Source organism: Cinclus cinclus, chromosome 3, assembly GCF_963662255.1.
Source record: "Cinclus cinclus chromosome 3, bCinCin1.1, whole genome shotgun sequence".
Taxonomy (NCBI): Eukaryota; Metazoa; Chordata; class Aves; order Passeriformes; family Cinclidae; genus Cinclus; species Cinclus cinclus.
The window spans coordinates 73,581,296-73,595,875 of record NC_085048.1 but is presented as its reverse complement, the minus strand read 5'-3'; the positions used below and the strand labels follow the sequence as shown (position 1 = coordinate 73,595,875).

Below are 14,580 nucleotides of genomic sequence, written 5' to 3'. Positions count from 1 at the left end.
CCTTCTCTCCGTGTGCAGAGAGAGGCCCCAAGGCACGTGTGCGCTGGAGCCCTGCCTACGTGAGTGCCTGGTGCTTGTTAATACACCCTGAAAATAGGCATATCATTTTACCTGTTCAGAATGAGGTTCTGGCTCAAGGCAGGAGGGAGTTTAAATAAGCAGATATATACAGCTCAGGTTTGGTGAAGGCAGCGCTAGTGAGGATTCTCGTGCAGCTAACCAAAGTATCAGGAATAATAATCCCAGATTACACCAGTGAAAAGGTTGGCTAGACAGTGCCTCTAGAGTGGCAAAGGGATGTCTTTCCAGCCATCCTCTGCCTGGATTAAATAGTTATATTGGAAGCATCCTTCCATCCACAGTGGCAGGCAGCCAAACCTGCCTGCTTCACATCAGTCGAGAGTACAATTTTACCAAGAAAATGCTATGTTCTCCATGCGCTGTGCAGCATGGGGGATGACAAATTGACAGAAACTCAGCACTCAAACTCTTCTGGCTTCTACTTTTTGTAAGCAAATTCCTTCCAAGCAAAGACCAGGGTGCATGAAATACACTGAAGAAAAAAAAAAACAAATCAGTTTATAGGCATGAAATTTTCTGTTCCTCACATACCTGTTATCTTAATGTGACCCTCCTCATCAAGAAGAATGCTATAAAGCAAAAAAGAAACATTCATTCATTAGCCAGGCATGAAGTGCAGTTAAAAAACATGAATAAAAAAATGTTTGTCAGATAAGGATATATGCAAGATTCAAATACTTACCTAAATAAAACCTTATTGAATTCTATGGCTCCAGAAAGAAAAATGAAGCTCAAAGGTTTATTTGATCTCTTGTCTGAAGCATGCACAGCCTGAGCCAGTTCCATGAGGAGCCTCCTCTGTGCTCCATAGGATGTTCAAGGTGGGCATGCAAACAGAGCTCAGAAAGAACAGGGTTTTCAAAGCCAACAGCTGCAGAGTATATGCTTCCAGCACGAGAAGGAGCTACACGTTTCCTGTTCTTGTCATAATAAAAGGCAAGCACACAAATAATCAGGGCATGGACTCATTGGACCTAAAATTAAGTCCAAAGGTTCATGCTGAAGTAATAAAAGTCATTGTAGAGCGCAGTGACTAGTCCCAGCCTAACCGCATGGATCTCAGCCTCTGCTTATTTTTTCTGTCCAGAGCACAGATGAAAATTCAGCCTGGAAACCAAATTCAAGTGTTCTCATTTTCCACCTGCCAACATATTTTTTCCTAATGAAGGCACTCCAACATTTCTGTAGTTCACAAAAAGCAGTACTAGTTTTTGTGGAAACAAGAAGGAGCACTGAATTTGAAAAATAATCACAGAATCACTAGGTTGGGAGAGACCTTCAAGATCATTGAGTCCAACGAGTCTGCTAAATAAAAACTGACATAGGAATGAAGGTGGTCTTTTTCCAGCCCTAGCTATACTTAGTAGATTTCTCTTTTCAAAGTGATCTAGCATGGTGCCAGCTATTTTTATATTCCTCTTCTCTTAGAGAATCACTTTAACCTAATTATTCAGAAAGAAAATAGGACAGAAGAGAACCAAACATATTGGGCTATAATTTTGTGAAATGTTGTGTCCAAACTGAAACATAATTGAAAAAAGATGCTCTTCTATCATTCATGTGTTTAGAAAAAGCTGTTGTACAAGTCATCAAAGGCCAGCAACTAAGTCAGTACCATGAATCCAATAATTAAAGCCTTTTCTTCTTAATTATAACCATCTTACCTTTACTCTTTCTCCACAGCTTCCTTGAACACATAATTTTCAAGTATTGGTCTATACCAGGCATGTTTAAATGTATTTTTGTGACTGCAACCCCTGCAACTCTTCTGTGCTTCAGAAGAGAACAGAATAAAACACCTGCCAGTGTGGAAGTGAACATGAATGTATGAACTCCCTGGACCTGGATCTGGGAAAATAGCAGGGGGACTAGAGCTCACAGAAGTAACACAAAATCTTGCCCCACCCTCAGGAAGCCCCCATGAATCACTATGCAATTCAAAGGCTGTGTAAATTTCCCCAGAAACACTGATTTTACAGTTAATGGGTTTTAAATTTCATAATTTCCTATTGAAAATCCATGCTGCTTCAGTATGTACACAATGTATGTTTTCCTTACTTTGCCCTGATTAAAGGGTTCACACCTTACCCTCATTAAGGGGTAGAGACAACACCAACAGAGCTTTCAGACTGATAACAGTGCCTGAGGCTGAGTCAGAAACATACAGCAACTCTTTCTTACACTGTTTACATGAGCAGCAAAATGAATAGATCCGGGCCTCCAATGGATGTGTATCCTATATCCCCTAAAACGTGATCTGCAGCTCCTTCCTCCATCTCATGTTCCCTCAGCTTCCTCTGTGGCCCCTGGCAGCAGCACCCTTTGGACATCTGAGTGCCTCCACATTTGCCATCTGGCAGCACAAATAATGCCACAGTTACTAACCAAAGATTATATTTCACTTAAAGAGAAAACAATATGCTGATAGGGGGGGGGGGGGGGGGGGGGGGAGGAAGACAACTGTTGCACTGAATTATCTTAGAGTGAAATTAAGAAGAAAAAACCGAAGTACCTGCTTCTAAGAATGAAAATTACAACAACAGACAAATACTTTTCCTGTGACAGTAGAAGCAAACTTACTATCTATTCATACCCCCTACTCTCTTTTTATCTTTACCACTTACAATTCCTTCTTATCCCAGAGCAGGCATATTTTTATCCTTTTTATCCATAGTAGACATTCTATTGTGACCATTACTTTAGCTATGGTTTGCAGGATAAACTAATCTGAAATAAGATAGTATTATTCTATGGAAGGGGAAAAAGAACCAGTAGTTCTTAATATGATTCAGGCTTGAGAATAATCCTTCATCTAAATTAATGTTCTGAAATCCTAAAAACCATAAAAAAGTAGACAACTTTTAAATGCTAAATTAGGTTACAATCACACTGAGCGATAAACTTCAGCTAGGAGGTATTTTAATTTTATTTGTTCAGTCTTGCTTGAGTGCTTTTACAGGATACTGTCATTGTCAAAGCAGTAAAAGCAGTTATTAGGTGAAAAATGTACCAACACCATAAATAAGCGAACCACACGTAGGCTTGGAACAAAAAAATGCCACAAAGTAAGGGTGTCTCTTAGAGAAGAGGAGACTGAGGGGAGACCTCATCACAGTCTACAGGTTTCCTATAGAGGGGAAGAGGAGGGGCAGGCACTGATCTCTGCTCTGTGCTGACCAGGGACAGGACCTGAGGGAATGGCCTGGAGTTGTGTCAGGGGAGGTTTAGGTTGGGTACTGGGCAAAGTTTATTCACCCAGAGGGTGTTTGGGCACTGGCACAGCTCCCCAGGGAAGTGGTCACAGCATCAAACCTGACAGATTTCAAGGAGCATTTGGACAATGCCCTCTGACACATGGTGTGACTCCTGGGATTGTCTTGGGGACAGCCTATTAATCTGTGATTGAACATCTTGATTGAACATCTTAATCTGTGATTGAGCATCAGGATCATTCCACAAACATTCAAACAACATTCATGACCTCAGTTTAAAAGTATGCCTTGAGAAAATAAAGGCTGGAAATCTCCATGCTAGAGGTTGGGGTAGCTAAACTTGTAGCAGAGGAATGACATAGTCCAGGTTACAGGAGAAGTCTCATAGCAGAGCTAGGACGGCAAACTCCATATCAATGTTTCTGCTGCAATTTTATCACGGGGGAAAAAAAAGCTTTAGTTGGCATTGTTTTATATCATGTCTTGAATCAAGGCCTGAACAATTCTCTCCCATTTTTCTCTCTCTGTTTTTGGTTTTGAGTCATGTTTTCTGGGTTTCACTTTGAGGTCCAACATCCCCAAATCAGTGTGAAGTTCTGCCAAATCTAATAAGGCTGGAACTCTGGGTTGCTTTTGGTTTTTTTGTTCGTTTGGGTTTTTTTGTCTGTTTTGTTTTGTGGTGTTTTTTTTCTTTTCCACTGGATGATCTAAGTTTCTTTTTAAGTGAGAGCAGTTTTGCAGAAGATTCAACCCACACTTTATGTTAATCAGTAACTGCAGCCAAATCTTCAGGTGAGAAATAAAACATGAGACTTTATCAAGAGTGTTTTACTTCATTGCACATTTTGTTATGAAAGTACCAGACAAAGTAGTCAAACACATACTAAAGGGATGAAGATTCTCAAAAATTGTCAGTTTTTCGTGACATTTCAGTGTTTGCATTACTCCACACTATGTCACATGACCCCATGCTATCTCACCTTGCTGAACTCAAATTCCTTTCTGCTGTAGCTTTGTTGACACCATGAAGTCAAAAAGGGACTGCTTACATCAGTGGAAACTTTCTACCACAAGCCTTTGTCTTTTACTGATTCTCAGATATCCCCTCTCTATACAGGGCAGTTACATTCATAAATCAGTAGTCATGGTTGGCAATATGTTGCATTAAAAAGTGGTGTTTGGCTTTTGTAGAGTATAGTTCAACATATCTGAAGTTGTTATATGAGCTGTTATATGAACTGTCTCTTGTGTAGACAAGTGAGGGCCTTAAAATGTACATTACTCCTTGTTAACCTAAGCCTCTATTCCAGAACTCAAGGTTCATCTAGGTTCCTAAGAAGAGAAATTAATAATAGTTTGTCCATTTTCAGATGATAGAGTTATTTCTAAGTCACTCATACCCATAAACCACAACATAAGAAATAACATATGCATCATATGCATATGCAGCTTTAGAATAAGTACCCATATTTCTATTTGGGTATATTTAGCATATTTTATAGCTTGATTGTGCAATTTATAAGTAAAAACATGCCTCATCATGTAAGGAACTCAGTGGCTCCCAGTGTGACTGAACAATACCTTGTCCACAAGGGATGCCACTGAAATCACCAGGACAACTCAAAAAGAATTTGTCTGCAACAATTCAAGAGAAGCACCTGCTTGCTCTAAACACGACTTTAACTAGAAAGCTCAATTACTTGTCTTTTTGAAGTAAGTACAGCTGACTTGAGAACAACTCCTGCATGTACTTGAAGTTAACTCACAGCTTTGAATTATTAACATGGATTTTTTGCTCAGGAAATCTAAAAAAAAAAAACAAAAAAAGGTGAACCTTAAAATTTAATGTACTGAGGGTGCTTCTAAGTGGTTTGAACAGTGCTGTTTTCTTTCTTTTTTTTTTAATATAAACAATTCCAATGAGCTTTATCTTAGCATACTTACAGAGCTGACAAGCAAACTCAAACCTATCAGCAGTTACTTTTGGGAACTTCTGAAGAACAGCAAAAATATTGAACAATGACAGGTCAAATGCAGTGCCTATCTTTAATAAAGGAGAGAGAGAGAGAGAGAGAGAGAGAATTGGGAAATTATGGATTAATTAATTAATCTCCAGTTCTGCAAATCTGGCAGAGCAAACCTTGTGCTGTAATCTTGCTGGTAATACCTCTGCTGAAGATGTGTGTGTGATTCTGCATGTTGCACTTCAAAGGAGAGAGGAATCAAGGGAAACTCAAGGGGGGTAAGGAGAATGACAACCCCTGTGAAGACTGACTAGTGAAGAAGAGTTCAGTACCTGGATTGCTGAGGGTACAGAAGAGGGTCTAAGGAAAAGGATATTCTCACAATTCCCTGAGGCTGCTGCTGAGCAGAGCAGGTTGGGGCTTCAAGGAGGACAGGCCAAAGAGTATTATCCTGCAGTGGCTGTGAAGAAATTTCAAACTAGCTATTAAGAACAAGATTTTAGATGAACAACTGCTGGAGCACTGCCAAGAGGCCTCCTGTGTAGAGCATGGAATCTCCACCAGCTGTTTTAAGCCCAGGTTAGCAACACACCTGTTATGGTCTTGATCCTGCCAGGGGGCAAGGAGAGGATGAGAACATCCTGCAATGGTCCTAATTTTCTTTTATCATCTTATTTAGAAAGATGATATTTCCCAGATGTAACTCAAAAATTTAGCTTCTTTTCCCCCTGAGAGTAATTTTTTTTTTTACTCTGTTGTATCTATTTCTTTAATGTAAACCTGAAGTTCCAGAGAAATCATAAGCTGTCATGCTCTGCTCTCCTATGTGTGACTACACATAGTCTTTACACCTTTAGAAGATATGGTTTTGCACATTTTTAGAAGGTATGATTTTCAGTCAGAAGCCTTGCTTTATCTTCAGGTATGAACTTCTGAGTCATTCCCTTTCCTGTACAACAGTTATATTAATGTAAACTAATTTCATACTATGTCAATTGAATCCCAATTAAACTGTATTACAGTTAAACCATTAAACTGTACATCAAAGATCATAAACCATATATACAGAAGTTAGAGAATGCAAGAGTGAGGGTTGCCACCTTAACTTTACACAGTGATGTCTCTGTGCAAAGGTTTCAGTACGTGATGATACTTTTTATTTTCTTCCAGAGAAATCTTGTCTCAGTTGGCAGACTGGTAACACTCAGGGAGGGATTTTAGCAGACCAGTACAGTGAAGGGGATGGCTGGGCCTAGCTCAGACAAAAATATAGAGAAAACTGGATTCCATCTGTACCTTTTCAACATGCTTTTATGTGACAATGACAAATCAGTGACACCTTCCTTCCTTCCTTAGATGAGCTCCAATTTCTTGATTCACTGATCCCTGATTTGAAGCACTGCAGCTTGGTCTGCAGTAATATGAAGTGCTCTCACTTGCAGCTGGAGTCATTGAGAGATGTTTTTTGAGATGCTAAGTGACACTTTCTGCTGAGTGTTTTCTGCTCAGAAAAATCTAGTTCTCAGTATCTCAAATACAATGAACAGTTTTGACATACACCTAATTTTCTTCTTGTTTCTAACTTTTTCTAAAGCAAAAAATTACAGAATGTGCCTAAAAATGTAATGGCATTGTGACATATACAATTGTGAATATACAAGCTCATGTCTGGATAGCTTCTAAGAGCAGATTCATGTATCAGGTGTTACCTCAAAAATCAGCCTCAACTAACATCAGAGAGAAAAGCAGTGCATGATTCATATGAATGCTCAATTGAATGAAAGTGTAAAACAGAAAACCTACAATTGGAGTTATCCTATTGTGTACGTCTGTTGATGTTGAATGGATAAAAGAGCAATTCATAATCAAAATGAAATTGAAACTGAGGAGCAGATGATGCAAGAGCTTGTGGCTGTGGCAGCTGGGGTGTCACCACTGCCCACCTACATTTCATATCAGAAACAAACTCATACTTTTCTCCCTCCAGTTGTTTAATTTGAAGGATGACTTCCCACATTTGCCAAAGACTCTGGTTTCCAGTTTCAGTTGCATAAAAGGGCAAGAATGGAAAATTTGGTCAACTGCAAAAAGTCCTCTAGCCCAAAAGACTGAGAACTCTTGCTATGTACATCTGTTGAACTCATATAGTACTACTACTGCTACTACTGTTTTTCTAACCAAAACATAAAATGAAATTTAAATCACATAGAAATGCAATGGAGATAAACAGTGTCCTCCCCTTCAACTTCTCACCTACAAAGTCCACCTTCCATCACTTTTGGTCTCATGTTTTGCCTGCGAATGTGAAAGTAATAAGACTCCATTTTAAAGAAAGAGCTGCATATTTTTCAGTTTGATATCACGGAAGGAAAATGATGCTTTGCTGTTAAACTTTGAAAGTTTAAGCAACTGCCAAACAGACTGCCCTCAGTGGTTATCTTTTATAAATGCTAGTGACCATTACATTAAAAAGAAACTTTGGAAAGTTGCAGCCTGATTTATTTGATTCATCACAGCAGAATCCAGCAAAGCACCAAGCAAAGGGCATAGAATGAAAACAGTATCACATTACTCCCAGTGACACTGAGGGTATCACTTGCTCTACTGATGTATTGCAAATAAAAAAGAGAAAGGAAAATTAGAACCACATTATGAGTGAAAAATAGTTGCAAATATAAGTGAGAACAAGTATTTTGGGAAATATTTTACACAGTTAATACAAGTGTTTTAAAAGTCCTGAATATAATTTCTCTCATGAGTTAACAGGCACACAGGTTCTCAGACATGCTCATTTACTTTAAGCAATGGCTGCAGTAAAACTGAACAGTGCCATGCCATACTCTGTATGAGCTGGAAGTGGAATTGCTTTGAGTGGTTTACACTGCATCAAGGGCATGGCCAGACTGAATGCTGCAAACAGAGAACAGTGCCTCTGAAGTTAAAGGCACAGGGATATGAATCCTTTACTCAAATCACTCACAAAGCTGAAGGCCAGGCACAGAGAGGTCCCATCATACTGGAACACAGTGGAAACATTTGGCCTCATGCTAAGATGGTACGATAGGAAAATCCTATGGCTCTTAGTGATGGTCTTGTGTAGAGTTTCACAAACAGGAAGGAAGGCACAGCCCCCAGCACCTTCTCATTTAGTAGTGTGACAAGGAGCAGAAGCACCTTAAAGTTCTTGTATTTATGTTTCAGCTCACTTTTCCTTGTTAACTTACTTTTCTGGTTTTAGATCCCTGTAAATAATTCCAAGACCATGGAGGTGGTCTAATGCCAAGGCCAGCTCAGCTAAGTAGAACTTGACATCCTCTTCTGTAAACATCACCTAGAGAGAAGGAAGAGAAGACCACATCTATTTATTGGACAGTGGTGGGCTGGCTTGCCTTAAACAAACACGGGGAAGGAATTGTCTAACCTGGGAGTGCTGGAAGGACAATCATATCAGGTTCAATTTTCCATAATTTGTCTGAACTGACATTAACAATTCTTACCAGATTCTCCCTATAAAACAAAACTTGATCTGTTGAGTACCTCTGTTGCTTAAAATATGCTGCTCTCATTCGTCTGTTTGATCTGTTTAGATGACATTATGTCACAATATTAGGAATAAATTATAACTCCCTACCCTTTGGAAATGAACAGTAAAATTAAACACATTCAGTGCACCCCATATTGCTGTCAAATCCTTTAACTTACTTCAGTCTTGGCATTTGGTTATCAAATCCTCATGAAATAGCATGGGAAACCTTTCTGGAGAAGTGGAATACTTCCAAGTCTGAGCAGAATATACAGCATGAAGAGAATCAGAGATGGATTTAAAACCTCATGCCTTGGAGGTTCAAGGAATATCAGTGCAGATGCCCTAACCAGTGATGTGTTGTCTAACATCCAGGGCCTGATGAGGTGCCAATGAAGACAGTGTTTTCTGTAGCTGATATGGATACTGCTAACACTGAAAGCTGTGTTTAGGGTGAGAAGATGTAATGAAAAATGTAATCAAAAAACCAATAAGCTCTGAAAAACTCAGATGGCAGGAAACCCCTTTGGTTCAACTTCCATTATATCTCAGATGTTCTCTTTAATTAAATTTCAATGCGCACAGAGATAATAATGCAGAAAAAGGAGCTGATGTATTGGATACACAACTGTGATTATGCATGACAGAAGTAAAATGAGTCAGCTCAATACAAATTTACTTGTCGTATGTAAATATAAATTCTACAGTAGAAGTTGCAAAGCTTAATTTAAAAATTATGTCTCTGCTCTCAAAAAGGGGTAAGCAAAATATCTGAGTGCTTTGAGAAGTTTCAGGCAGCTAAGAGGAAAAAAAAAGAGATGATTTGGAGAACAGATGTCACATAATTTAATTAAGAATTTTACTGCAAAGGCTAGAAATAAAAACACAAGGAATAAAGAAATATATAAGCAAAAGCTCTCAAATGTAATAGTATTGAATGTAAAAATCACATTAATTTAAAAGAGATTTAAATTATTTATAATATTTAAAATAAATAATTGAGGCAAGAAATTAAATCAATAGAATCAAGGAAAAATCTAATCTATACATTTACACCTAGTTAAAGACAGATGTCTCAAAAAGAGCAAGAAATGGGCAAGCTCTGCATGCATGCATGAAATATATGTATATGGGATCTGACTGAAATTCCACTGAAATCAATACCTTTCAACCAAATCTGTAACAACAAATTGCAAACAATTCAAGTTTTCCCAGAACTTCTTCCCTTGCAATAACTTGCCCCTAAACAGCGGTAAAGTATAGGCAAGGTGAGCTGCAAATACTGAAAAAAGAGAAGCATGTTTTTTACTGTCAGCTTAATGACTTAATGATGGTATACAGCACAGGAGTTGGTGAATTGCCCTGGACAAGCTTTGGGGAAAACACAAATCTTTAAAGAAGGACAAGTCTGAGCTGTTACCTTCCACTTTTGAGTTCCTGGCTGTGCAGAACAGAGACCTGCCCTCTTAGGCAAGAGCCACATTTTCTATCTTCCATGAAACCAGAGAGGCCCTTGCTGAGATGGCAGTGCTGCCTTGCTAATAAAGCTTGGTCTCATGACAATAGCAGAAGGACATTTTAAATTTAAATTTTTAAAATATTTTTCCTCATATTAAAAATAACTGCTACCAGGGACTGAATATTTGTACAAGGATCATTACTCAGCAGTGTAATTAACTTGTTACCAATGTCTTCTTGCATTAGCAAACAAGCCTTAAAAGCAAACACTTGGGATCCCAAGCTGCAGTGCACACAGCATCCTGCAGCATGTCACTGAATCAGGAATTAAATGGGGGGAGCAGGGGGAAAGCTAGGGAACTTTTGCCTGAAAATATTCTTTTCACAGCTTTCTTAGTCCATCAGTAGCTCCCCAAACCCAGGAAGAGCAACAGATAGCATTTGAAAGGTTCCTCCTGTCTGTGGTAAGTGGCTGCCTGCAACCCTTCACCCACACCTTGAGAAGTACCAAGGACTGGGGACATGGTGCTGGTGACAGAGAATACCAGGGCACAGGCAACTGGAGAGCGGCCATCCTGCCTCACTGGAGCCTCCTGCACTCCTGCAGGGACCTCTCTGGGACTGCTGGCTCACAGAGGTTTGGAAATAAAGGAAAGAGCTAAAGGAACCTAGAAAACCTCCTGCGGCTACTCTGTATGGGCATCAGCAAAACTCGGGTTTGGGATGCTCCCTGCCTGCAGCAGTCCCTCTCCAGGGACATGGCTTGCAGAGGACAGGGGAGGGATGGGAGCCTGGGGAGGGTATGGAAGCAGCAGCTGCTCCTGGCAGGCAGCAGGAGGGCAGGTGAGAGATGTGACATTCAATCTCCCATGTCCGGGCTGGCCCTTGACCCGCTCCCAGCAGCTGCAGGGGCTGGCCCTGATCCATGGCCATCCCTTCCCTCTCATGGCACTGTGTGTATTTTCCCAGTGTTTCTTTACTCATCCCGAGGGCAAAATGTATTGGGGATTGATTTCTCAGACTGGTTCTCATCACATCCAAGACTTATTCTGAAAACTTTGAGTCTGAGGATATTTTGCTGTGGGAATGGCTTAGCAGTGGTGCATTTTTCTCTGGCAGTGATGCCTACATGGTATCTGCTGCATTATCTTTGGCATAATTCAAATACAAATACAATTATTAAGAACCCACTTAACCATTCAAGATGTGATAACTCTATTACATATATATATGGCTATTCCCAAGGCCATTTTTCATTCCCATGAACTCAATCTGAGTTCTGAAAATCCAAGACAGTCTTTAATTTCTGAGTTAAAGATCTATCAACTTACCTCTTTGGAGAGTCTGGTGAAAAGGTCCCCTCCCCGCAGGAAATCTAGTATTAGATACAACTTTCCCTCTGTTTGAAATGCTGCATTAGAAAAGGATGGAGATGTTGAAAGTTTGAATCAAGATTAAGTCCCCAATGAGTAAGTCCAGCTGACTAGCAGTGTATCATTCATGCCATTGCTTCACTGTCACTTCAAAACTTTTGAGAACCAAAAAAACCATCTCTGTACAGACCTTAGCAATTGAGCTTAGGCTATGAGAAAAAATAGTGTCAGTTGAGAGACAACTGTGCATTACTAACATATTAATTTGCATGCCAAGCAACTATGAATTATCAGTGTTTCCCACTCCACAAGGTATCAGGAATCATCAAGAGACAGGCATAGAGAGATGTTCCCATGTTTGTGTGAGAGGAGAGCCCAATACCCAAATGTCCTCAGAACACCCACAACAGTAGCAATGGGGCAGGCAGGAGGCAGCTCCAGCAAGACACCACACTCATGTACATATGCATGCAAATTTAGACAGGTACTGATTATTAAACCCCACTTTTATTTAATTTCTCTGTCTTTCTAAACAATACCTGACAGCAGGTAAGGGGTAGGCAGATGTAAATTCACCAGCTACCCCACCATCACCACCTACCACATAAGACTTTATGACAAATTTATTTTGATGGAAGAATAGCTGAAACGTATGAATACTGGATGTCTCCTTTAGCACAAATGAAGAATTTCACACAGGTTGCCTCTAGGACTTTGTTAGAAACGAAGTCATAAGTAAGCAAGAAGGATCTGCATGGATGTGTAACACATTTACTCACAATTCCCCAACCAATTTAAGAACAAACATGAATTATATTTTATTACAGTTACCATAATGAAGCTTGACTATGAAAGGATGGTTCACTTCTGCCAAAATATCTCTCTCCATTTTAGATCGTACCCGATCCCGAACTATAAAGAAAGAACAAGAAGAACAGTGATATATTAAGAGGCAGAATGGTCACTGGATGCAGTACTGGAATAAGGTTCTGGCAATCTGGATTCTGATTCTCACTCTGCTGATGGCTTGTATGACCCTAGGCAGAGCAGACCACTCCAGTGTCCTCTATTTCTGACTGTCTGGTCTGTGTAGTAAGTTCTATAGGAAGGCCCTGTGTCTTTTCCTATGGAGAGCTGCCCTAACTAAAATGACTACAGTATTGCAAACTAAAAGAAGGCAATTACAATTCACAGAAGAGAATGTTAATGGGAAAATGAAAGCTACACAAAATTAGTTACTTCATTTAAGAGGAAACAGAATGTACCAGTCCCAGAGCAAGTCAGATTAATCTTATTCAAATTAATCTATTATATTTTGCTGATGCTAGCAGCATTTATGACGTATCACTGAACAGCACTTTCTGGAAGTGATCTATATACACAGTACTCAAAACTCCCACTAAACCACCTCCCAAACAATGAGTAATAAAAAAAACCTGCAAATATAAATAGTACCTGATTATTTTTATGTGTAGAGAACTTTACTGTGTGATAGAAGTGAGAAAAATACTTTTTTTGGTTAAGATGAATAGAGAGTAAGGGAAATTATAATTTCAGGGGTGAGCAGAGTTCAAGCTAAACAAAAATAATGCTGATGATTTTATACCAAAGCCATTTAGCAGACTATGCAGACACTGAGGAGGATTCAAGTCCACATGTTATCAAATCTTGATCCTAAAGATGCATTTTTCAGTCAATCACTGTTTTACTGAAAGTATTACCATTTTCTTCTTTCTCTTGAAAATGTCAATATGCTTTTCAGATTAAAGAATCTGCAAGAGGTATTATGGAACTATTTTAGGTGGCAAAGGCTGAGATCTCAGTCAGAGTCTGACACTGCAGGCATGTGTTGTGGAGCTGCTCAGAAGCTGAGTACTCAGCACTCAAGTAAGGAACATACCATAACAAAACCCCTGTCTATTTCTGTACTTCAAAAATTGATGCACAGAAATAGGTCCAGACCAACTAATCTGAAAACCGTAAATAGCACTCACCAGACATACTTGGCTTTCTTGCTATTTTGATGCCTAGGCCAATAGTGACATAAGCTTTACTACCTCATTCAACCTAAGAAAACTTGTAGAAAAATTCAAAACAAAAGCCATAGCAGAATTGTAATCCCATCTCACAAGTAAAAATCACACATCTTGCACTCACAAAATGTTCACTTCACCTATGTGAAGAGGGATGGTTTCTTGTGCTGTCCATCAGAGGTGATCCCAGGTGGGAATTCTTGCTGGAGAGGCGGGCATTGTTGGACACTGCACATGGGACATTTCCCATTACTCTTTGCTAGGTAGCCTAAGTGCCTACCTGCATTTGCATGGCACAGCTGTGAGAATAGGCAGTCAGAACAGCAGCACACCCTCCTCCATCCATCATTTTAACCTCTCAAGAGGCAAAGACCCAGCTGTGCAGACCAGTGCTTTGCCAAAGCCCCGTGCCCCTCTTGCTGCTGTGGTGCTTTCTGGACCTGTCACCACACAAGTCACCCTTCTCCCCACATGCACACAAGAGGCACACAGGAATTAAAGAGAAGATGATGTTTCCACAGAAGACATCTCACTCTCCAGTCATGGCCCTGTAACCACCCTGAACCTGAAGGTGCTACATTATGGAGTTACATCTCCTTTTGAAAACCTGTCTTTCCGGAGCAGAAATCAGGCTTATGAAGCTGGAGGCTCAGCAGCACCACAGATTGCCCCTGTCTGCTGTCCTCATATGGCCTGTGCCAGCCCTGGTAAGCCCTCAGGCACCATTTGGGGGGCAAGAGTACCACGAGGTGTGTGGCAGTGGGATGGGCTCTGCCCTGCTCCCTGGTGCCCCACCATGCTTCCCTTGGGGCCAGCTGGGTCCTGTCAGGCTACGGATGCTCTAAATTAGTGCTCCCATGGCAGATACCATTTTCCACTTACAGCTCTCCTCTTTGAAATGGTACGTAGAGAAAGATGCAGCAAGACAGTGCATAT

The 14,580-nt window shown here is 40.1% G+C and overlaps 1 protein-coding gene across 3 annotated transcripts in view; it reads right to left on the bottom strand.

Moving 5' to 3' along the window:
* Positions 1-14,580, bottom strand: part of RPS6KA2 (ribosomal protein S6 kinase A2) — a 265,195-nt gene that overhangs the window by 53,955 nt on the left and 196,660 nt on the right. For all 3 annotated transcript variants that reach the window (XM_062489163.1, XM_062489164.1, XM_062489165.1), the window contains 4 exons: positions 12,443-12,523; positions 11,570-11,649; positions 8,482-8,588; positions 613-650 (listed from right to left, as the gene is read on the bottom strand). In XM_062489163.1, the coding sequence (XP_062345147.1) occupies positions 613-650; positions 8,482-8,588; positions 11,570-11,649; positions 12,443-12,523 (306 nt within the window). The remainder of the gene's footprint in view (positions 1-612; positions 651-8,481; positions 8,589-11,569; positions 11,650-12,442; positions 12,524-14,580) is intronic.